The sequence below is a fragment of the Diadema antillarum genome, unplaced genomic scaffold, assembly GCF_040938485.1.
Source record: "Diadema antillarum isolate AM-2024a unplaced genomic scaffold, OU_Dant_1.0 seq00001495_RagTag, whole genome shotgun sequence".
NCBI lineage: Eukaryota > Metazoa > Echinodermata > Echinoidea > Diadematoida > Diadematidae > Diadema > Diadema antillarum.
In genome coordinates this window covers 435061-455905 of record NW_027272232.1, presented here as the reverse complement: position 1 = coordinate 455905, position 20845 = coordinate 435061, and the positions used below count along the sequence as shown (strand labels likewise).

At 36.0% G+C, this 20845-nt stretch overlaps 1 protein-coding gene across 1 annotated transcript in view; it reads right to left on the bottom strand.

Annotated features, from left to right (window-relative positions):
* LOC139710047 (uncharacterized) overlaps positions 1 to 16879 on the bottom strand; it is a 41764-nt gene extending 24885 nt beyond the window's left edge. Inside the window, exons 1-9 of the mRNA XM_071621994.1 lie at positions 16831 to 16879; positions 14861 to 14992; positions 13920 to 14131; positions 11969 to 12104; positions 8718 to 8849; positions 7768 to 7979; positions 6375 to 6510; positions 4665 to 4805; positions 3603 to 3814 (exon numbers count right to left, since the gene is read on the bottom strand). Of these exons, the coding sequence (XP_071478095.1) occupies positions 3603 to 3814; positions 4665 to 4805; positions 6375 to 6510; positions 7768 to 7979; positions 8718 to 8849; positions 11969 to 12104; positions 13920 to 14131; positions 14861 to 14992; positions 16831 to 16879 (1362 nt within the window). The remainder of the gene's footprint in view (positions 1 to 3602; positions 3815 to 4664; positions 4806 to 6374; positions 6511 to 7767; positions 7980 to 8717; positions 8850 to 11968; positions 12105 to 13919; positions 14132 to 14860; positions 14993 to 16830) is intronic.
* Positions 16880 to 20845: the final 3966 nt, after the last annotated feature.

Genomic DNA, 20845 nt, shown 5'->3' with positions numbered 1-20845 from the left:
CACTTTAGCAATGTTTTGCAGGAGAAAGTTGAGAAAGGCTGTTTCTATGGCAGTGAACATCTCTTCACGTAAAATGGAAAGAAAACCTGTGCGTGTACAACGCAGTCTGTCAAAGATGAAGTATAATATTTAGGATACTTCCATCGCTTACAATGTTGTGATGTTCAAGTCTTATGATTTGCCTAAAAGATATGAAATGGTAACGTTATGAGTATGGCGAATTGCTACAAGGCAACCTCATTAACTTCAGTTAATGATCGAAATAATATTTAAAACAAATATCAGTTTCCGCACAGACAGAGTCATGCATTCGAATTTGGACAAGAAATTGGACACATTGTTGGATGCACAATTCGTATCCCGGAAAGCTTCAAAGTGGAAGTTCAGTCGAAGGAGGTTTGAGAACGAGGTTTGAGAAATGTATCTTGTGTCCTTATTCTAGACATTTTATTATTTCCTCATCACCGACATTGTTCTTGTATATTTGCATACATACCTCTCACCGCTACCTTAAGTTTCAATCAAATGTTTATCATGAGTACAGAGTCAAGCTTAATTTTGATTAATATTCCTTAATCTTTGGATAAGTAGTGTTCCTCCTCAAACACAAACATGGACGAAAGTGAAAGCCATATCAAAAGATGAGTATGAAGACTTGTTAATAAAATGTAAGCTTTATAGTTCCGTAGTCCGTTGGGCAATTCCGTCAGATCGTAGCCTCACCAACGCAAGACTGCTTCCTTCTGGAGTTCATTCTAGTGTAGTAGGGAATAATACAAAATATTAAAAAATCGTTGTGAGACTCGATCGTGACTTGTCATCATGAAAGTCTGAAAAAAAAGAATCACCGACTAATATGACTGTAAAGGATCTTGATAATATATGACAATTTTTTTTTTCTTTTTTACTTATTTTTTTTTTCGAAGTTACGGTGCTTTCTAGCCTTAAAGTTTAACCTTTCGACGAAAATAAATCTTTACGAACAATTTATTTACACATAATACGTCATATTTTTTACAGGCATTTCTATTTGAAATAATCATTAAAAAAATCCGTAACCTCTGCACTTTACCCTTGACAAGTTTTGTATAAACTATAACTTATCAGCATATCTACATCTCATAAATTTCCCCTATTGGGAACTAAAATGACAGATATTGATATTAATATCTTTTGTAGAGGGGCAGCTACTTTCATGCATATCGTGGTCAGACATAATCTCTCGAACCTCTTTTATCGCCGGGGACGTGAAGCAGATCCGATGAGCTCGAAACGCATGCTACAGTGACCGTGCCAAGTTTTCGGGAGAATGCGGACGTAGCGGGCGACTACAGAGGCCGGAAGTAAGTTGAGGACCTGGGTGTTCTTGTCGGTGTTTCCTGTGAAACGCTACACTTGTATCAAAGAAAAGACGAATTTCACTCCTATCGTTTCCATTCAATATGATTATCGCTTCTTCTAGATGGTGATTATTGCGCAGAAATACTTGTATTCATATAATAATGTTATTGAGATTCGAAAGAGTAATCATATGGAATAATCATTGTGCTATTAGAACGCTATTTGGATGGAAGCTATACCGGGTGTCCCAAAAAAGCGGAACGGTAGATTTTCAGTACCTTGCGGTCTAAAAGTTATATATCCTTTGACATCATTAGAAAGAGCATCTTCCGCTGAAGACTATGATACCAAAATCATTAAATTTGGTTGAGTACTTTTTATTCTACGCCAATTTCTGAAAATGCAGTCATTGTCAAATTTCGCCGGATATTTGCGACTTATGAGATAATAATTTGAGTGCTACACGCGATCCATACGATGAATATTGTGTAAGCTCGGTGATCCATGTCAACAAAAGATACAGCTTTCACATTGGGCACAGGCCAGGAAAAAACAGTGTGTGTGTGTGTGTGTGTGTGTGTGTGCGCGCGCTCCCAATATGAAAGCGTTATCTTTTGTTGACATGGACCAACGAGCTTACACAATTCACCGTATGTTATATGGAACGCGTGTCGCACCCAAATTATTATCTCATAAGTCGCAAAAAAATGAAAATTACTGCATTTATAGAAATTGGAGTAGAACAAAAAGTACTGAACCAAATTTAATGATTTTGGTATCATGGTCTTCTGCGGAAGATGTTCTTTCTAATGATGTCAAAGAATATATCACTTTTAGAACGGAAGGTACTAAAAATCCACCGTTCCGCGCTTTTTTTGGGACACCCGGTATATCTCGGCTATTTGATGATTTTTTTTTTTTTTCAAAAAGCTAACATCTCAGGCAAATGATTTCTGACATTGTAAGCTCTTACCAAATCATATTACCAATGGACATTGATAGCTGAAGTTGTGGCTTCAACATTTTGGCTACAATTTTGACCAGAATACCTTGATCCCTGACCTCTCCACTCTTATTACAATGTAAATTGCCCGCAAACTTCAAGGCACCATTACTTTATATTGCTATATGATGGCTGTATAATATCAATTACAGAAAATTACGAGGTCATCCCACGAGAACGGCACCCGATGAATTTGATATTAAAAAAAAAAAGAACCATGACTCAGAAAACTCTCGAGTCATACAACTCATCAGTTCGACACGATATGATATGATGAGGCCCATTACATCGACAGCACAGCTAAAACAAAGCCAACAGTTCAAAATGAGATCAGTTCAATTACCCCCCCCCCCCCCCGCGGCTAAATACTGGTTAAGAGTAAAAATTAGGGTTAGGGTTAGGTGCAGGGGAAAGAATTTGGTTTAGGATTAGGATTAAGTTCAAGGTTAGGATTAGGGTTAGGTCAGGGGAACTGTTCGGGGTAATTGCCCTAGACCCCGATTTGACAACACGGGGCTTGATGTCGGTCTCGTAGACCTTGTTTGATTTATAGTATTGTCGATGGGTCATGGGCTGTACAATCCGTGGGTGTCGAACCTGTGACGTTTGCAATTACCCCTTTGGATATAGAGGTCGTTTCGATCTTTCACGCTACCGTCTAAATCTGTCACAATCACGACTTCTGTGTCATGGAAATAATTGTCAATTTCTACCCACCCTTGTAAATGACTACTGAGTACTTCTGACATCCATGTTTAAATCTAAAACTTTACACACAAAAAAAAAGTCATGAAGTGTCTCTTGGCGTTTGGACTAAAGGGGACCTTTACCAAAATGTAATCAGTGCATCTGTACCTCATATGGCATTCCTGGACTAAGCGTCAATGAAATGTATTCATCATGTTTGTTTGTTTGTTGTATGTTCCTTTAATCGCAATAAGGACATGATGGACGACGACCAGACGAATGGGCACACATAAGGGGCATCCAAATGATGCCTCAGGAACCCGTCGCGCGTCGGGACGAGGTATATAGCTTTTCACTTTTGACATATAATAGTTTTATTGTAATTTATCAATATTATAATTATTGTTATAAGTTATCATTATTATCATTATTATTATTATTACTATTATTATTATTATTTTGTTATTATTATCATCATCATTATTATTATTATCATTATTATTATTATTATTATTATTGTTATTGTTATTGTTATTGTTATTCTTGTTGTTGCTAGTGACTCTATACAAACCATCGGCTTATTGCTTATTCCAACAACGTTTTCGAAACGCGATGCACCGTCTTTCTTGTACTGGATACCGAAACTCGTCACCCATTGGCTGGAGTGAGGGTATCGACCCTGTGTGATGACGCCCACGATACGACGATTGGTCCTAAGGTCCACCTGTATCCATGGAGACCTATCATTAGATGCTGCGCACCACGCACCTCTACGCCAGCGACCTTAGGAAACAACAATTGTTGAGAGTCCTTATTTCTATATCAGCCAGGATATTTCACGTGAAAGACTTCGGAAACGTAATACAACATAATCAAGTCATTGTGAAAGTACTCGTCAGCTGCAAGTACAAGTGTACCGCATTAGGAGGGGGAAAAGAAAGAGAGAGAGAGATGGTCCTCAAACTTAATTCCTCTTATTTTTCCTCAAGCTCTTGATTTTCGATTAAAATGATGTATCCAGCAGTTTATTTTGTAGTTGATCATTTTCATAAGCACACATCATGTTACAAAACGAACAAAACTAATCGTACAGTGGGAACTACATGACGTAATTTCTTTTTCCTTTTTTTTTCTTGAGATATCAAGACCATTTATTGAAAACGAAGAAATGAAATCTAAGAGTTGCTTTTACTATCCATTTTCTCTCTCCCCGGTTTTCTTAAGAGATAACGGTATAGATCTACATGAATATAAATCAATGACAAAATGTGATCACAGAATGTAGCCCGACAACACCATGGCTTAGATTGAATGGCAAAGTTCGTGTTGACTTGCTATCACGTTTATACTTGATTCCTGAAATAGTAATAATAATAACAATAATAATGATAATAATAATAATAATAATAATTATTATTATTATTATTATTATTCTTCTTATTATTATTATTATTATTATTATTATTATTATTATTATTATCATTATTATTATTATTATATTTGGAAAACAGTGTATTCAGGTCAACATGTGACACATTATAAGTAGGCCTGCCACACAATGTTTGAATGATCTAAGCCCCGGACCGGAGGGAGGGAAGGTAGGGAAGTCATGGAAGTAGGCTAGTTCACTTACCACCCTGCATACTGGCTCGCTGATTCAGGCGGGCACGGGTGGCGCAGTCTGTATATGACTGGTAACAGGAACTGGCGGATAAGCGGGCATCTGGAATACGTCTACTTTCCATTCCCAATTTTTGGAGAGTACCCACGTTTACTGCAGGACCATTCATTTAAAGAGAGTGCATGTCAATTTCAGCCACAAAACTAAGTAAACAGTTTTTCGACTTCATATATTCCATAAAAGATCTTGATAAAAGCCAATGTATTATATATCACATTAAAGGATACTAATTGGCTATCGATATAAAGGGAGACTTCACGCATGGGTGAACTCTTTCGTTTTTGTCCACCAAAACACAAAAGTAAGCATTTCAAAAATGTACATGTTGCCTCTCATTTGCAAATGCCTTACAAGGTAAAAGAAATAACAAAAGCCCAGTTTATTCAGAATAAAAAACATGACTGAAATAACTAAATAACTTCAAACAAAACAAAGTCGGAAACAATTAGAATTTTCTCTCAACTCAAATTTCAAATGACAAAGGGAGTAAGGGCACAAACAATAGCCTTATCTCATTCCTTAGTTTAGTGCTTTCAAAATTCCTGAGACAAATTCAAGAACAAAATATCATCCACAATTTTCCTAATTTTAGGAAAGTAGAATACATGTATTTGAGTTACCTTTTCGCTTCTCTATTGGAAAGTACCAATTATGGATATCGATATCATCATCGTTTGTACAGGGGCACCTACTACCTTGCATATTGTGGGCATGCATCTTCTAACCTCTCTACCCTACCATTTATTTTTATCACTTCCTCTCTCATTTCGTTTTATTTTGAATATGAAAAAAAGATTCTTGATTTTTCTCAATCATTTTTAGCCTCTATCTTTTCGGCTTCAGAGATATTATATGTATTATATGATTCTCTTGCAATTTTACTAATGTTTTTATTGTTATTTTTCTTTTGTTCCTTGTAAATATTGTAACAAGGAAGAGCACTTAAACATTAATGCCATCTTGTTCATTTTTTCTTTGTGCATTTGAAGAGAAAAACGGTGTTCACTTATGCATAAAATGTCCCTTTTTATAATAAATTAGCTTTCATATGGTGCATATATAATTATGCTATGACATTAATTTTCAGCCAAATACTCTTTGAAAAATATAACCTTGAATAAATGTTTACTTTCTTTCTTTCTTTTTTCATGAGTGCTTATATCCCGAACATCACGTCAACTGAAGCTTTAAGCTAACATCCAGTAAATTATTTTCGTATTTGGAATTCAAAATCATATACGGGTGAACCTATACTACACAGAAAAACAGATGTTTGTGGGGTGGGTGCACATTAACACACAGACCACACACACACACACACACACACACACAACACACATACAGACATTCGTCTTGATAATATACACGTATACATCTATATATGACATAGTCATACCTTAATTTATTTCATTTCTTTTATGCATATGTATGTTAAGATTTCGCCTATTGGTTCCATAGAATAGTAAAAATAAAAACAAACTATTACTGCATTTTAGTCAACAAATTACGTTTATTTGCTTAAAGTATTATTCAGATTCAATTCAGGAGACTTGAGAATAAAACTATTAGGATAAAGCAAAAAAAAAGATGCACATTACAGTAACGCATATTCAGTTCATCTGTGTTTAAATTACATTCAATTATGTACGTCAGATGGCATACCGTCTCCAAGCAGGTCGAATCTCATGCTACAGTGACTGTTCCAAGTAAGCGGCAAAATTCGGACGATGCATGCATAGAGTGGCCTAGGGAACATGTTGGTAACCTTTGTGTTCATGTCTCTGTTTCCCTGGAATATCTGCACAAGTAATGAAAGGAAAACATGAGCAATGCATGAACAACTAATAAACAATGAAATACACAAACACAAACGCAAACAAACAGACACGCAGAGATGCATACATTATCATTATTATTATCATCATCATCGGGCCGACAGTTTGGTTTAAGTAGATTAGGAGAATTCAAACTAACCTTCAATATAACTTTTTATGGGTTGATCCATGTTGCTATATACTAGCCCATGGTAGGACCCAGCTCTAGCCTGGTAGGGTTCATGATTAAGAGTGCATGTGAGTCGGATTGAATAGTGAGCAAGATACTTCGAGAAGGAGTGTTCCCTATAGTCCGGATACAGTTTGGAAGCAGGTTGTTGGATTACCCCCCCCCCCCCCCTTTACCCATGCCCTTAGAAATTTTCACATCCTCTGAGAAGTGGATACTATACATTTTAAAAAAAAAAAGATAAATAAAGGATAAACTCACTTTACGACACGAGAATTTTGATTTATTTTTATCATCCACATGCTAATCCCACCTCTCGTTAACCTCTAATGAGAATACATAAGAGATTATCTCCGTGATTTTTAACCCCTCCCCTCCCCCTTGATGAAAAAAATATCCTAGTTACAGAACCAATTCACTTTCTGAAAAGGTGAAATATAAGTAGGTTATTGGTACTGGCTTTTCAAATAATGTGGTATCACATTTTAAGTACAAAGTCTTTGTTATGGACGTGAGGAAAAAAAATCATCTGTAATGAATAAGCTTTTTTTTAATAAAAACAAACCTTCTTCAAAAAAGAATGAAATCCTTGCACTGCCTTTTTTGATGAAGGATCTGATAAAAAAACACACCATTTTTTTTTTCATTTTAGATAATTATGTTCATCAGCAGATAGAGAAAAAAAGCCCTTTCCAGTGATTTCTCACTTGTTTTTTAACAATTTATTATCATTATCTTTCTTCAATATTTTTAACCCGTTTGACTCACACCGATTTCATATCAATATGGTTGGCTTTTATTTTTCCTTCACAATCTGTATAAATTATGTTTGTAATTAAATCTATAATGCTCATTCAATTGTGTAACATTTTATATTCCAAAGTGTTTGGAAGGTGACCTAACGTTGCATTGAGATATGCCTTATTTGTTCTTATGTATCAGTCAGGCACATGGAATTTGTTGATTTTCATGAAATCTTTGTAGTTATACATCAGGTGATTCTGAAGCTGCGAAAAAAAATATAAAATATGAATTCAAAAGAAGAAAATACCTTTGCAGTACGAGAGGAAGACTTCACGTCCGAGAGGGCGCCACTACAGGCTACTGAGTACTGCACTTTGAACGTTTTCACCCACTGCCGGTAACGGTCAGCCCTGCCTTGCGTGATAATTCCAGAGACAAGTGTCTGTTTTCCAAAGTTAACTTGTATCCATGGTGACGAATCGCCACGTGCCGCACACCACGCCCCTCGACGCCCATTTCCTGAGGCAAACAAGATTTTTTTTTTTCTGTTAGGAATTAACTTTATCTACAGGTACCTTTCCTTCCATAACTTTTATCTGAAGACAGCATTGTTGTAAACTGTCGGCTGTAGATTCTCGGATACCACCTTTTGTGAGTTTTCACAGAGAGATGTAACCTGAATCGGTTGTTTGTTTCGTTGTTTGTTTATTCATTTTTGGGGGGTTTTTTGTTTGTTTTTTGGAAAGTCAATCATATAGGTACTTCAACCGATATTACACAAAAACGGAACAGCATTTCTTCAAATTATTGAAATTTCTGCGTCGATGGTTGGTTTCATTGCAATTGATTGACAAATTGATCGATATCGACGTATTTACGTTACTATTTTGCCATTAGAATTTCTGTTTGAAATATTGGACAATTCTACAATGCTGAAAGCCTGGTGTGGCCCTTGTGCATTTGAGTCCAGTGCCGTACATATACGGCACTCTTTGAATCTTCAAACGTGTTCTGACAGGTGGAATGTCTTTGCAACAAAATACGTAACTCCAAGTCTCGTCTTAACATTGTGAAAGTTTAACTATAGAATAGGAGTTGAAAACAACAAAAGCACTTTCCGCATAGCGTTTCAGATTATAATATTATGATATATTATAATATACTAATGAGTTATCCTAGTTTACTATTTCATAAGAGAAAAGAAAATTTGACTTTTGTTTAAAAAAAGAAAGTTTTAGCACTTCCTCTTTCGCATACCAGCCTTCTGATCCAGTCTGGCCCGGTCTGCGCAATTAGGATACTGGTAGCAAGAACTGGTAGACAGCTTGTCTGTTGTGATTGACCCATCAGCCATGCCCATCTGCGCGGGTGTGACACTCTCAGCTATGGCTATATGACAGGGATGGAAAACAATATGTTTGTTTGGAAATATGTACTATGTATTATATATACATGTTTATATATATATATATATATATATATATATATATATATATGTATTTGTATTTGTATATATATATATATGTGTGTGTGTATGTATTTGTATATGTATATATATGTGTGTGTGTGTGTGTGTGTGTATTTGTATATGTATATATATATATATATATATTTGTATATGTATATTTGTATATATATATATATATATATATATATATATATATATACATACATATAAGTGCGTATCAAATAATTATGTTCCAACTTTGGAGGGCTAATATTTCATAATTTCCAGCTATTGAGAGGACAATGTTGGTTCCAAGGAAAGAACTCTTCCACTTTCCACTGGTACCCTATTAAGTTGACTAATCTGTTGCATTTCGAACTTGACTGTTATCGTGAAAGAACAATAAATGTCTCACCGAAAGGATTAGATCTGTCGATGAAAGTGGCCATAAAACAGACCCGCCTGTACGAATGCAGATTTATATTCTAAATACCGGGTGTCCCCAAAAAAGCGGAACGGTGATTTTTCAGTACCTTGCGTTCTAAAAGTGATGTATTTTTTGTAGTCATTAATGAGAGCATCTTCCGCAGAAGACAACGATACCGAAATCATTCAATTTTGTTCAGTACTTTTTTATTCTACGCCAATTTCTGTTAATGCAGTCACACACACACACATACACACACACACACTGTTTTTTTTTCCCTGCCCCACGCCCAATGTGAAAGCTGTATCTTTTGTTGACATGGATCAACAAGCTTACACAATTAGCCTTATGGAACGCGTGTCGCACCCAAATTATTATCTCATACGTCGCAAAAATCCAGCGAAATTTGAAAATGATTGCATTTTTAGAAATTGGCGTAGAATAAAAACTGCAGAAGCAAATTTTATGATTTTTGTATCATTGTCTTTTGCGAAACATACTCTTCTGCATATATCACTTTTAGAACGTAAGGTACTGAAAATCCACCGTTCCATTTTCTTTTGTGCTTCAGAGATATTATGTATATTATATGATTGTCTTCCAATTTTACTAATGTTTTTATTGTTATTTTTTATTTTGTTCTTTCTAATATTGTTACATAGAAGAGCACGTACACATTAATGGCATCTTGTTCATTTTTCTTTGTGTCTTTGAAGAGAAAAACGGTGTTCACTCATGCATAGAATGTCCCTTTTTATAATGAATTACCTTTCATATGGTGCATATATGATTATGCTATAACATTAATTTTTAGCCAAATACTCTTTGAAAAATATAACCTTGAATAAATGTTTACTTTCTTTCTTTCTTTTTTCATGAGTGCTTATAACCCGAACATCACGTCAACTGAAGCTTTAAGCTAACATCCAGTAAATTATTTTCATATTTGGAATTCAAAATCATGTACGGGTGAACCTATACTACACAGAAAAGCAGATGTTTGTGGGGTGGGTGCACATTAACACACAGACCACAGACACACACACACACATTCGTCTTTATAATATACTCATATACATCTATATATATGATATAGTCATACCTTGATTTATTCAATTTATTTTATGCATATGTATGTTAACTCTTTGCCTATTAGTTCCAGACAATGGTAAAAATACAAACAAACTAGTATTTGCATTTTGCTCAACAAATTACGTTTATTTGTGACCGTGCATCACAAAACGAACACAAAGTCGCACACACTGATTTTGCGTGAAGACTGAAAATAAGTGAAATGGGTCAACCTACACCCCGTTTACAGTGCGAGGCTCGGCCAAGCCCCGCTTCAGTGTAAACGCGCAAAAGGCCAAATGCGAGGCCAAAATTGGCCTCGCATTTGGCCTCGCATTTGGCCTCGCTCTGGAGGTGGACTCGGTCGCGGCCGAGCCGCGGCCGAGCCCGGCCTTTTCTCAGTGTAAACGTAAACTGGGACAAATGCGCGGCCAATTTTAGTCTGGCTTCCAAACCCTCTGCCCGTACTGTGTGTGTTTCGCTGTTCAGGATATCAACCCCCTTAACGTCGAAAATTACTATAGTTTAAGGTGGTTTTGTCCTGCAAGGGATGTTTTCCTTCGGCAAAGGCCTTTGCCCGAACGGCGACTTCGTCGCCACGGAAATCATTTGGCAAAGGGTCTGAAAACCAGACAATACCAAATTGAATTTGTTTACAAGCAGAGCGCCACTACGACAACATATTGAAAGGTTTGAATCAAAAGCGCGGCCGAGCCCGGCAGTGTAAACGGACAAAATTGCGGGGCCCGGCCTCGCAATTGAGGCTGGGCTCGGCCGCGGCTCGGCCCAGCCCTGCACTGTAAACGGGGTCCTAACCGATCTTGACTTTTTCATATTTTAGAAAAGAGCAAGTCTTCTTTAAATTATGCTAAAATTGGGGATCATAAAACAGGCAGGAAAGTGTGTTTCTTAGCAGTTTATCTCGAACATTTTTGGTAGAATAGTGTGATTAGGCGTGTCTCTGGAGTCCCTTTTTCGTTTCTGAGAAACCTTGTACACACTCTTCACTTTCAACTCTAATAACTTTTAAGAGGATAGTGCTACTGCTTTGAAAGATGGCATTAAGTATGGACATAATTTGTTAATGAGGCATGTTTAATTTCAATTCAATGTGATAATCCCTTCATTATTGATAGTCAGGTGGTTTACTTCCTATGTTTTGTCCCATTCATCGCACAACCAGCACAGTTTGGTATATATTAAGCGCTTGAAAAGACACTACTTCAGAGCCTCTTTTCTCAGTTCACACTTTTCCCGAGTTTGTGCTTTCTTTTCAATATTTAGATAGGTTAGGAGAGTCCATTTGATTTGAGTTATACATCATTTTAAATCTTAAGGTCTCCTCTTTCAGAATATGGTCTTAAGTAAAAATTCATATCTGGCGACTTTTTGTTTGTTTTGTGGTGCAGGGTCACATTTGCCTAACTTATTATTTAGACTCAATTCAGGAGTCTTGACAATAAAACTATTAGAATAAAGCCAAAAAAGATGCACATTACATTAACGCATATTCAGTTCATCTGTGTTTACATTACATTCAATTATGTACGTCAGATGGCATACCGTCTTCAAGCAGGTCGAATCTCATGCTACAGTGACTGTTCCAAGTAAGTGGCAAAATTCGGACGATGCATGCATAGACTGGCCTAGGGAACATGTTGGTAACCTTTGTGTTCATGTCTCTGTTTCCCTGGAATATCTGCACAAGTAATGAAAGGAAAACATGAGCACTGCATGAACAACTAATAAACAATGAAATACACACACACAAACGCAAACAGACACGCAGAGATGCAAACATTATCATCATCATCATCATCGGGCCGACAATTTGGTTAGGTAGATTAGGAGAATGTAAACTAACCTTCAATATAAACTTTTTATGGGTTGATCCATGCTGCTATATACTAGCCCATGGTAGGACCCAGCTCTAGCCTGGTAGGGTTCATGGTTAAGAGTGCATGTGAGTCGGATTGAATAGTGAGCAAGATACTTCGAGAAGGAGTGTTCCCTATAGTCCGGATGCAGTTTGGAAGCAGGTTGTTGGATTACACCCCACCCCACCCCCCTTTACCCATGCCCTTAGAAATTTTCACATCCTCTGAGACGTGGATACTACATTAAAGGACAAGTTCACCTTCATAAACATAAGGATTGAGAGAATGTAGCAATATCGGTAGACCACATCATTGAAAGTTTGAGGAAAATCGGACAATCCGTTCAAAAGTTATGAATTTTTGAAGTTTTTGTGCAGTAACCGCTGGATGAGAAGACTACTGCAGTCTGTGAATAACTTAGATGTCACATGCGTACAACAATATAAGGAAAATATAAAGAGAATTTCACAAAATGTCATGTTTTGAAAAAAAGTACACATTCCCCCGACTCGTTACCGACAAATGTTATGGGTGATATTATTCCCCCTGCCTTTAGGAAGAGGCAAGTCAAGTGCTCTTTTATTGTGCGAAAAAAGTGAAAATATGTTGAATTCTCTTTACATTTTCTTTATACTGTTGTACGCATATGACTCACAAGCTGTAGTAGTCTCCTCATCCAGCGGTTCCAACACAAAAATTTTAAAAATTCATAACTTTTGCATCGATTGTCCAATTTTCCTCAAACTTTCACTGATGTGTTCTACTAATATTGTTGCATTCTCTCAATCCTTATGTTTATGAAGGTGAACTTGTCCTTTAAACAAAAAACGATCAATAAAGGATAAACTCACATTACGACACGAGAATTTTGATTTATTTTTATCATCCACATGCTAATCCCACCTCTCGTTAACCTCTAATGAGAATACATAAGAGATTATCTGCGTGTTTTTTAACCCCTCCCCTCCTCCTTTATGAAAAAAATATCCTAGTTAAAGACCCGATTCACTTTGTGAAAAGGTGAAATATAAGTTGGTTATTGGTACTGGCTTTTAAAATAATTTGATATCACATTTTAAGTACAAAGTCTTCGTTATGGACGTGCGAAAACAGTCATCGTAATGAATAAGCTTTTTATAAAAACAAATCTTCTTCAGAAAAGAACGAAATCTTTGCATTGCCTTTCTTGATGAAGGATCTGATCACAAAACACACCATTTTTGGTTTCATTTTATGTTTGTTCATCAGCAGATAGAGAAAAAAGGCCCTTTCCAGTGATTTCTCACTTGTTATTTAACAATTTATTATCACTATCTTTATTCAATATTTTTAACCAGTTTGACTCACACCGATTTCATATCAATACGATTGGCTTTTATTTTTCCTTCACAATCTGCATAAATTATATTTGTAATTAAATCTATAATGCTAATCTAATTTTGTAACATTTTATATTCCAAAGTGTTTGGAAGGTGACCTAACGTTGCATTGAGATATGCCTTATTTGTTCTTATGTGTCAGTCAGGCACATGGAATTTGTTGATTTTCATGAAATCTTTGTAGTTATACATCAAGTGATTCTGAAGCCGCAAAAAGAATATAAAATAATAATCAATGAATTTGACAGAAGAAAATACCTTTGAAGTACCAGAGGTAGACTTCACGTCCGAGAGGGCGCCACTACAGCCTACTGAGTACTGAACTTTGAACGTTTTCACCCACTGCCGGTAACGGTCAGCCCTGCCTTGCGTGATGATCCCAGAGACAAGTCTCTTTTTTCCAAAGTTAACTTGTATCCATGGTGACGAATCGCCACGTGCCGCACACCACGCCCCTCGACGCCCGTTTCCTGAGGCAAACAAGAAGTGTGCTTTTTTTTCGTTTTCAGTTAGGAATTACCTTTATCTACAGGTATCTATTTCTCCCATAACTTTTATCTGAAGACAGCATTGTTGTAAACTGTCGGCTGTAGATTCTAGGATACCACCTTTTGTGAGTTTTCATAGAGAGATATAACCTTAATCGGTTGTTTGCTTGTTTGTTTGTTTGACAATATCATTTTGCTTGTTTGTTTGGGTGGTTATTTTTCATGGTCTATCATACTTCAACCGATATTACACAAAAACGGAACAGCATTTCTTCAAATTATTGAAATTCCTGCGTCGATGGATGGTTTCATTGCAATTGATTGACAAATTGACCGATATCGACGTATTTACGTTACTATTTTGCCATAAATAGAATTTCTGTTTGAAGTATTGGACAATTCTGCAATACTGCAAGCCTGGTGAGGCACTCGTGCATTTGAGTCCAGTGTGAATCTTCAAACGGGTTCTGACAGGTGGGATGTCTTTGCAACAAAATACGTAACTCCAAGTCTCGTCTTAACATTGTGAAAGTTTAACTATAGAATAGGAGTTGAAAATAAGAAAAGCACTCTCCGCATAGCGTTTCAGATTATACATTATGATATATTATAATATACTCATGAGTTATCCTAGTTTAATATTTCATAAGAGAAAAGGAAATTTGACTTTTATTCAAAAAAAAAAGTTTCAGCACTTCCTCTTTCGCATACCAGCTTTCTGATCCAGTCTGGCCCGGTCTGCGCAATTAGGATACTGGTAGCAAGAACTGGTAGACAGCTGGTCTATTGTGATTGACCCATCAGCCATGCCCATCTGCGCGGGATTGGTACCCTCAGCTATGGCTATGTGACAGGGATGGAAAACAGTATGTTTGTTTGGAAATATGTATTATGTATTACATATACATATATATATATATATATATATATATATATATATACATATATATATGTATAATCAGCAAAAAAAGTAAGTTCCCCCTAACATTTTTGGATATATCTCAAAAATTATTTTACGGATTTTCATAATTCAAACGGAAATGGATAGGGAATTTCATTACTCATAACATGAATGGCATATCATTGTCATCAGATATCATTATTGGTGTAAAAAAAACGCATTTCATGTCAAAATGCATGGAAAAAAGTTGCACTTCAGGCTATATGAAGCATATTGTATACATTTTCTATGTAAGTTAGCAAATTACCTTTTTAAATTGTGTAATTCTCGGGAATTTCTACAGGTACAATGTGCTTCCCTATTAAACAGATTATGGGCATACTTTTAAACAATAGCCTTTTCAATATGAAAATGTTGGTAGAAGCCATGTGATTTGTAATTCCAATTTGGGTTGATGACATTAATGTGCCTATGGCCATTTTGCATCATGCGCTCAAGTTGTAGACTAGTTTGTTGAGGGAAATAGCATCGAACGTATGGAGTGGCCTGCAAGATCTCCTGACTGTAATCCAGTAGAGAATCTTTGGGATATCATTAAGCGGAAAGTGAGCAAGAAGGTGAAAGAAGACACTTCACTGCAAGAATTTCAGCGCATCTTGCAGAGAGCATGGGTCAACATTGAGCAGCGCTAAGTGATCTTCGTCAAATGCCTCCGCAGGAAACATCATAAATTAAAAGAATTGAAATTCAATTCAATTCAATTTCGGTTTTATTACAAATAAAACACCAAATAAAAGTCCAAAGACTAACTATATTTAGTTTACATTAAATTTTACAGCTTTACAACTTTACAGGGAGACATAAGGAAAAGAAATAAAACAAACTGTCACTTTACGCAACAACTGATTTATATTGACACCCCATCCAAAAAAAAATAAATAAATGCCACACTATAATTACATCATCATAAAAATTGATAACACTAACTTTAAAAACAAAGATAAGGCATCAACAGAAGAGAAATCGCACACACCCTCATGTACAATGTACATATGATCAAATTCATTATATATAATTCACATATTAAAAATCTTTAAACATTTTCAAATTGGTAAATAAGTATTGGATTAAGAAAAACAGCGACTGAAAATGAATGCAGTCATACACAGATATTTAGATTGATTTCATCCAACTCCAAATAAAGTTACGGGAAAATAAAACCCAGCATAATGCGAACATCGTAATGTGCAATGACACACACACACACACAAACAAATCAAGGGTATAAGTATTCGAATAGAGAATGAAAAAAAAAGAAGAAGAGAACTTTAAACTTGCAAGTCATACACCGCCAGTGATGAAATGCTTACTGTATAATGAACTATCATTAAAATGACCCTAGATTCACATCATCTAAAAACAAAATGTGATGAGAGGTGTACTTCCAGATTTATTGCATAATTGTATGTGATTTCTTTGAAATTTTAGAATATGTGTGATGAGTCCAACCCTAAGTAAGACCTTAACATAAGGTAGAAAAATCACAAATCATTTCAAATTATAACGAATATCTGGGCTTCTGACTGGTTCTTCAAAGGCAGATTACCCGTTGGGCAATACCAAGAGCCTGGTACAAAACTTTGCGATCGTAGCTAAATTTATTGCAAAAGAGAAAATGCAATGTTTCTGACTCGGCTAATATGAAATTGTCATTTGAATAGACTAGATATACTTCTTCAGGGTAGAAACAAAATGATGATATGGAAAGGAGCATGCATACCAGATGTCAGAGATAGGAGCAGAAAGCTGACGATGAATCTTCTAGCCATGACGATGAACACAGCTTGGGCAGCGAGCCGCTGACAAGAGAGAACTCAAAGATTGGAAAGACCTTCTCGTCCTATGGACTGTCAACTGTCTGACTCCCCTCGGCGCCACGGTAGAATTTATGTAAAAACACTCCCTTTCCCAAGGATATGTTTTGCGCATTCCATTTTTTTCTAACAGTAGGCCCTACATACGTATGCGCACACATTCACAAATACGCACGTATGCACACACAAACAAAAAGAGCAAACAAACAAATTAACAAACACGCAAACATGTTGCAACACACATGTGCCCATACGAAAAAAAAAAAACACATCATTACAATCCCTTGCTGGTACTAGTAATTCATCCTGCCCAGCCTTAGGGCCCCATTGAGACCCAAAACTCCTCAAATAAGAGAATTTTCGAAACATCTTAAACAAGAAGCGTCTCTCTGGGGAAGGGGGCGGGGCTGGTAGCCATTTGTGGAAGTGAATTATTTCATCACCCTAGAGAGAACACACCTTGCTAAAAGGGGTGTCAATTTTGACAATGCGTTTCCAAAAAAGATGAGAATCTGAAAACCAAGCGACTGAGGTGTGGTTCCCCACGTCCGTGGGGTTTTAATTATAGTGTGCGAATTTCTAAAACTGGGAATGCTCACAATACTCTATGAAATACTCAGTTAGTTTCATGGATGATAGTTTTTGCAACTGATTGACAAATTGCCCAACATCGACGTAAATAAGCACTGAATTGAGAAGTGCTTTAGTAGTATATTGATAGCCATAATAAAAAAAAACAAACAAACAAACATGGGCAGTGATGGGCGTACGTACTCGAGCAGGATTCGAACCTTCGAATGGGTACGGGTACGCCCATGACATTTTATCGTGGCTTCTACTAAAACACTGATCAATTCAGTCCTTATTTACGTCGATGTAAGGCAATTTGTCAAATAGTTGCAAGGAGAACATCTCGACGGAAGAATTTCATGAATTTGAATGGTATGGAGTTAGTCGATACAATCAATGGCTATTACACAAACGGTGCAAAAACGGAATCTTATTCACAATGTATTCCGAATAATTGTTTGAAATATAATTAATTAGACTTAAAGGGCTTGAAGATTTTGCAGCTGAATGTATACAGTCTTCTTCTTCTTCTTCTTCAAAAGCTCCTTTTCAGTCAGAATGATTTTCATATTCTCTCGTTGAATTAACATGGCTTGATGATTCGATATGTGATGAACAGATATGCATTGACGGCATTTGAGTTTTACGAAAAGGTAGAAACAGAAATGGAGGAGGCGTAGCAATATGAAAATTAATTTGAATTATTCAATTTTACACAATGATCCCTTAAGACATTCAAAGGGCATATTATACCCGTCGTATAGTCGGAGAACCGTCTCCAAAGTCTTTCATCTTTGTTTTCAATTTCCATTTTCAATTTCCATTTTCAATTTCAATTTTGTATCATGGCACAGACCTCAAACGCATTCATTTGTATTTTTGATTATCAAAAGCAATTGGTGTCTTTCTACATAGCTTTCATAAAGATAATGATAGTAATAATAATGATAATAATAGTAATAGTAATAACATTAATGATAATGATAATGATAATAATGATAATAAATGTTTTCATTGTGGATGATCTAGCTGAATTGTGATAGTTTCATATAAGCAATTTAACTAATGAGATAAAACGTCTTAATGACATTCCTTACAACGAAGGAATGATAACATATCTACTGCAATAACAAATGATTCGTTGGGGTCATCCTACTAGACTGACACCCACGAGTTATACAGCCCATGAGTTCAACATTGAAAACAGGTCCACGAGCCATACAGCCTATGAGTTCGACACTAGGTAAATAAATCCCATGAATTCGACACTACGTAAAAACAGCGCACGAGTTCGGCAGATACAACACGGGGCTGAATGTGTTAAAGTTATATGACATGAAAATATAAATTATACAGATTTACAGATTTTGTTATTGGAATAAGTATAAGAAGCTGTGTAGTGCGGAGACCTTAAAAATAATTTTAAAAAAGAAACAATGTTGTTTTCGCAGAAAAGTTATCATCTGCTAACACATGTGATGAGATATGGAATATCATAAAAACTGTGTTGCGAAAAGATGTTTCAAACATGTGTGACTCACTTGCAGATTGGAGGACGGAGAATTATCCTGAGAATTAGTCCCACACTTGTATATGTATATTTCGAATCACGTTATTCATCTGACGCTGAATTAGGAGTCTTTAAACGCATGCCACACAAAGCTTCCCTTGCTCATGGTATTTGAACATCTGACTGATTCTATAGCGCTCATTATTTATTGGGTTAATCTGATTTTGTGTCAAATCAACACTCTTTGATACGAGACTCCTGTATTAGAAAGCTATCTCTGTCAAACCAAGTACAGAATATTGTGTAACCGTGTTCACCTATATCGTGAGGCCTCCATGTCTTCCATTAGAAATGACATCCCAACCGTCATGCAAATTAATTTAGGAGCGCAATAAATGAGAAAGTTTTCTATCAGATGTAACGATATGTGATCAGGTATACCTATATACATCGGGAGGGGTGTGGGTGGGGATTGAATATTGGCAGTCGGGATGGGGAGGAGAAAATTTCTACTGGCTTCTTGTAATATCGTTTTTGTTGATGTACTGATTTATCAATAATGTATTTGTATGATTATAATAAAGTGTAGGTATGAATGTGTATGTTTGCGTGCGTCTTTATGTATTTGTTGCATCTTACGGAATTTCAAATGTTATTGCTCATGTCAAACCGGACGCCTCGGAAAACCCGCACGACCGCGAAGGTCGAGCTGAGAAAAGCAATCTTCAAATTTTCTATTCCAGTTGTATTTTGACAGTCTTACTGTGTGATTTTACGTGAATGACGAACTAGAAACAAACAAGCCATCACTGTCCCAGCAATATTAAATCCTAGCTCAGGGTAACGAGTTTATGGAGACTGCTTTCACAATAGTGCTGCACAATTCAACAACTGCCAAAAGTTATAATGCTCATAACATACATAATCCTTACACAAAGTAGGCTACGAGACATTCGTTTCTTGTGATCTGTCTCGTGTCTCTATATTATGGACAATAAAAGTAATAGACCCTATCATACCTATTTAAAGTAGCCTTTTCAGGGTTACTCTCATAGGTCAGAAGATTAAATTGCAATCAAAATATATCTGTTTACAATGAAATATTTGGCATAGAGCTTTCATATCATAACCAAGCGACATGCAAATATTCTGCAATTTCTATACTATTCATAGGCCCTATTAAAATAGGAACAGGAGACCATCAATATCGCAAAACATAAAGTAGAGCAATTTCCTACTTAGTGAATTTTCCACAATAATAATGATGATAATAATAATAGCAATATTGAAATAACAGAAACAGATTTTTTTCCCAGTGAATGATCTAGCTGAATTGTGATCGTTTGAAAAGAAATGAATAGTTTGTTTGCAAAAACCAATAAGTCCATTTTTGAAGATTTTGAAGTACGGTCTCTATCATAAAATTCAAAATAATATCTTTTAAATGATATATTGGTCATTACATGTAAAGGTTCACTTCTGAAGTTATGGTCAAAAGAAGCAAACATTTTCTTTATTATTCTCTATATTTTTCTTGACCTTTAATCGCAAATATCTCCATTTGACAAAAATGGACTTATCGGTTTTTGCAAACAAAATCTTCAAATTCAGCTAATGAGACAAAACGTCTTAATGGTATTAATAGTTTATATTCATTACAACGAATGAATGATACTATATCTACGACAATAACAAATGATTCGTTGGGGTCATCCCACAAGACCGACACCCGCGAGTTATACAGCCCATGAGTTCAACATTTAAAACAGGTCCATGAGTCATACAGCTCACGAGTCATACAGCCCATGAGTTCGACACTAGGCAAATAATTCCCATGAGTT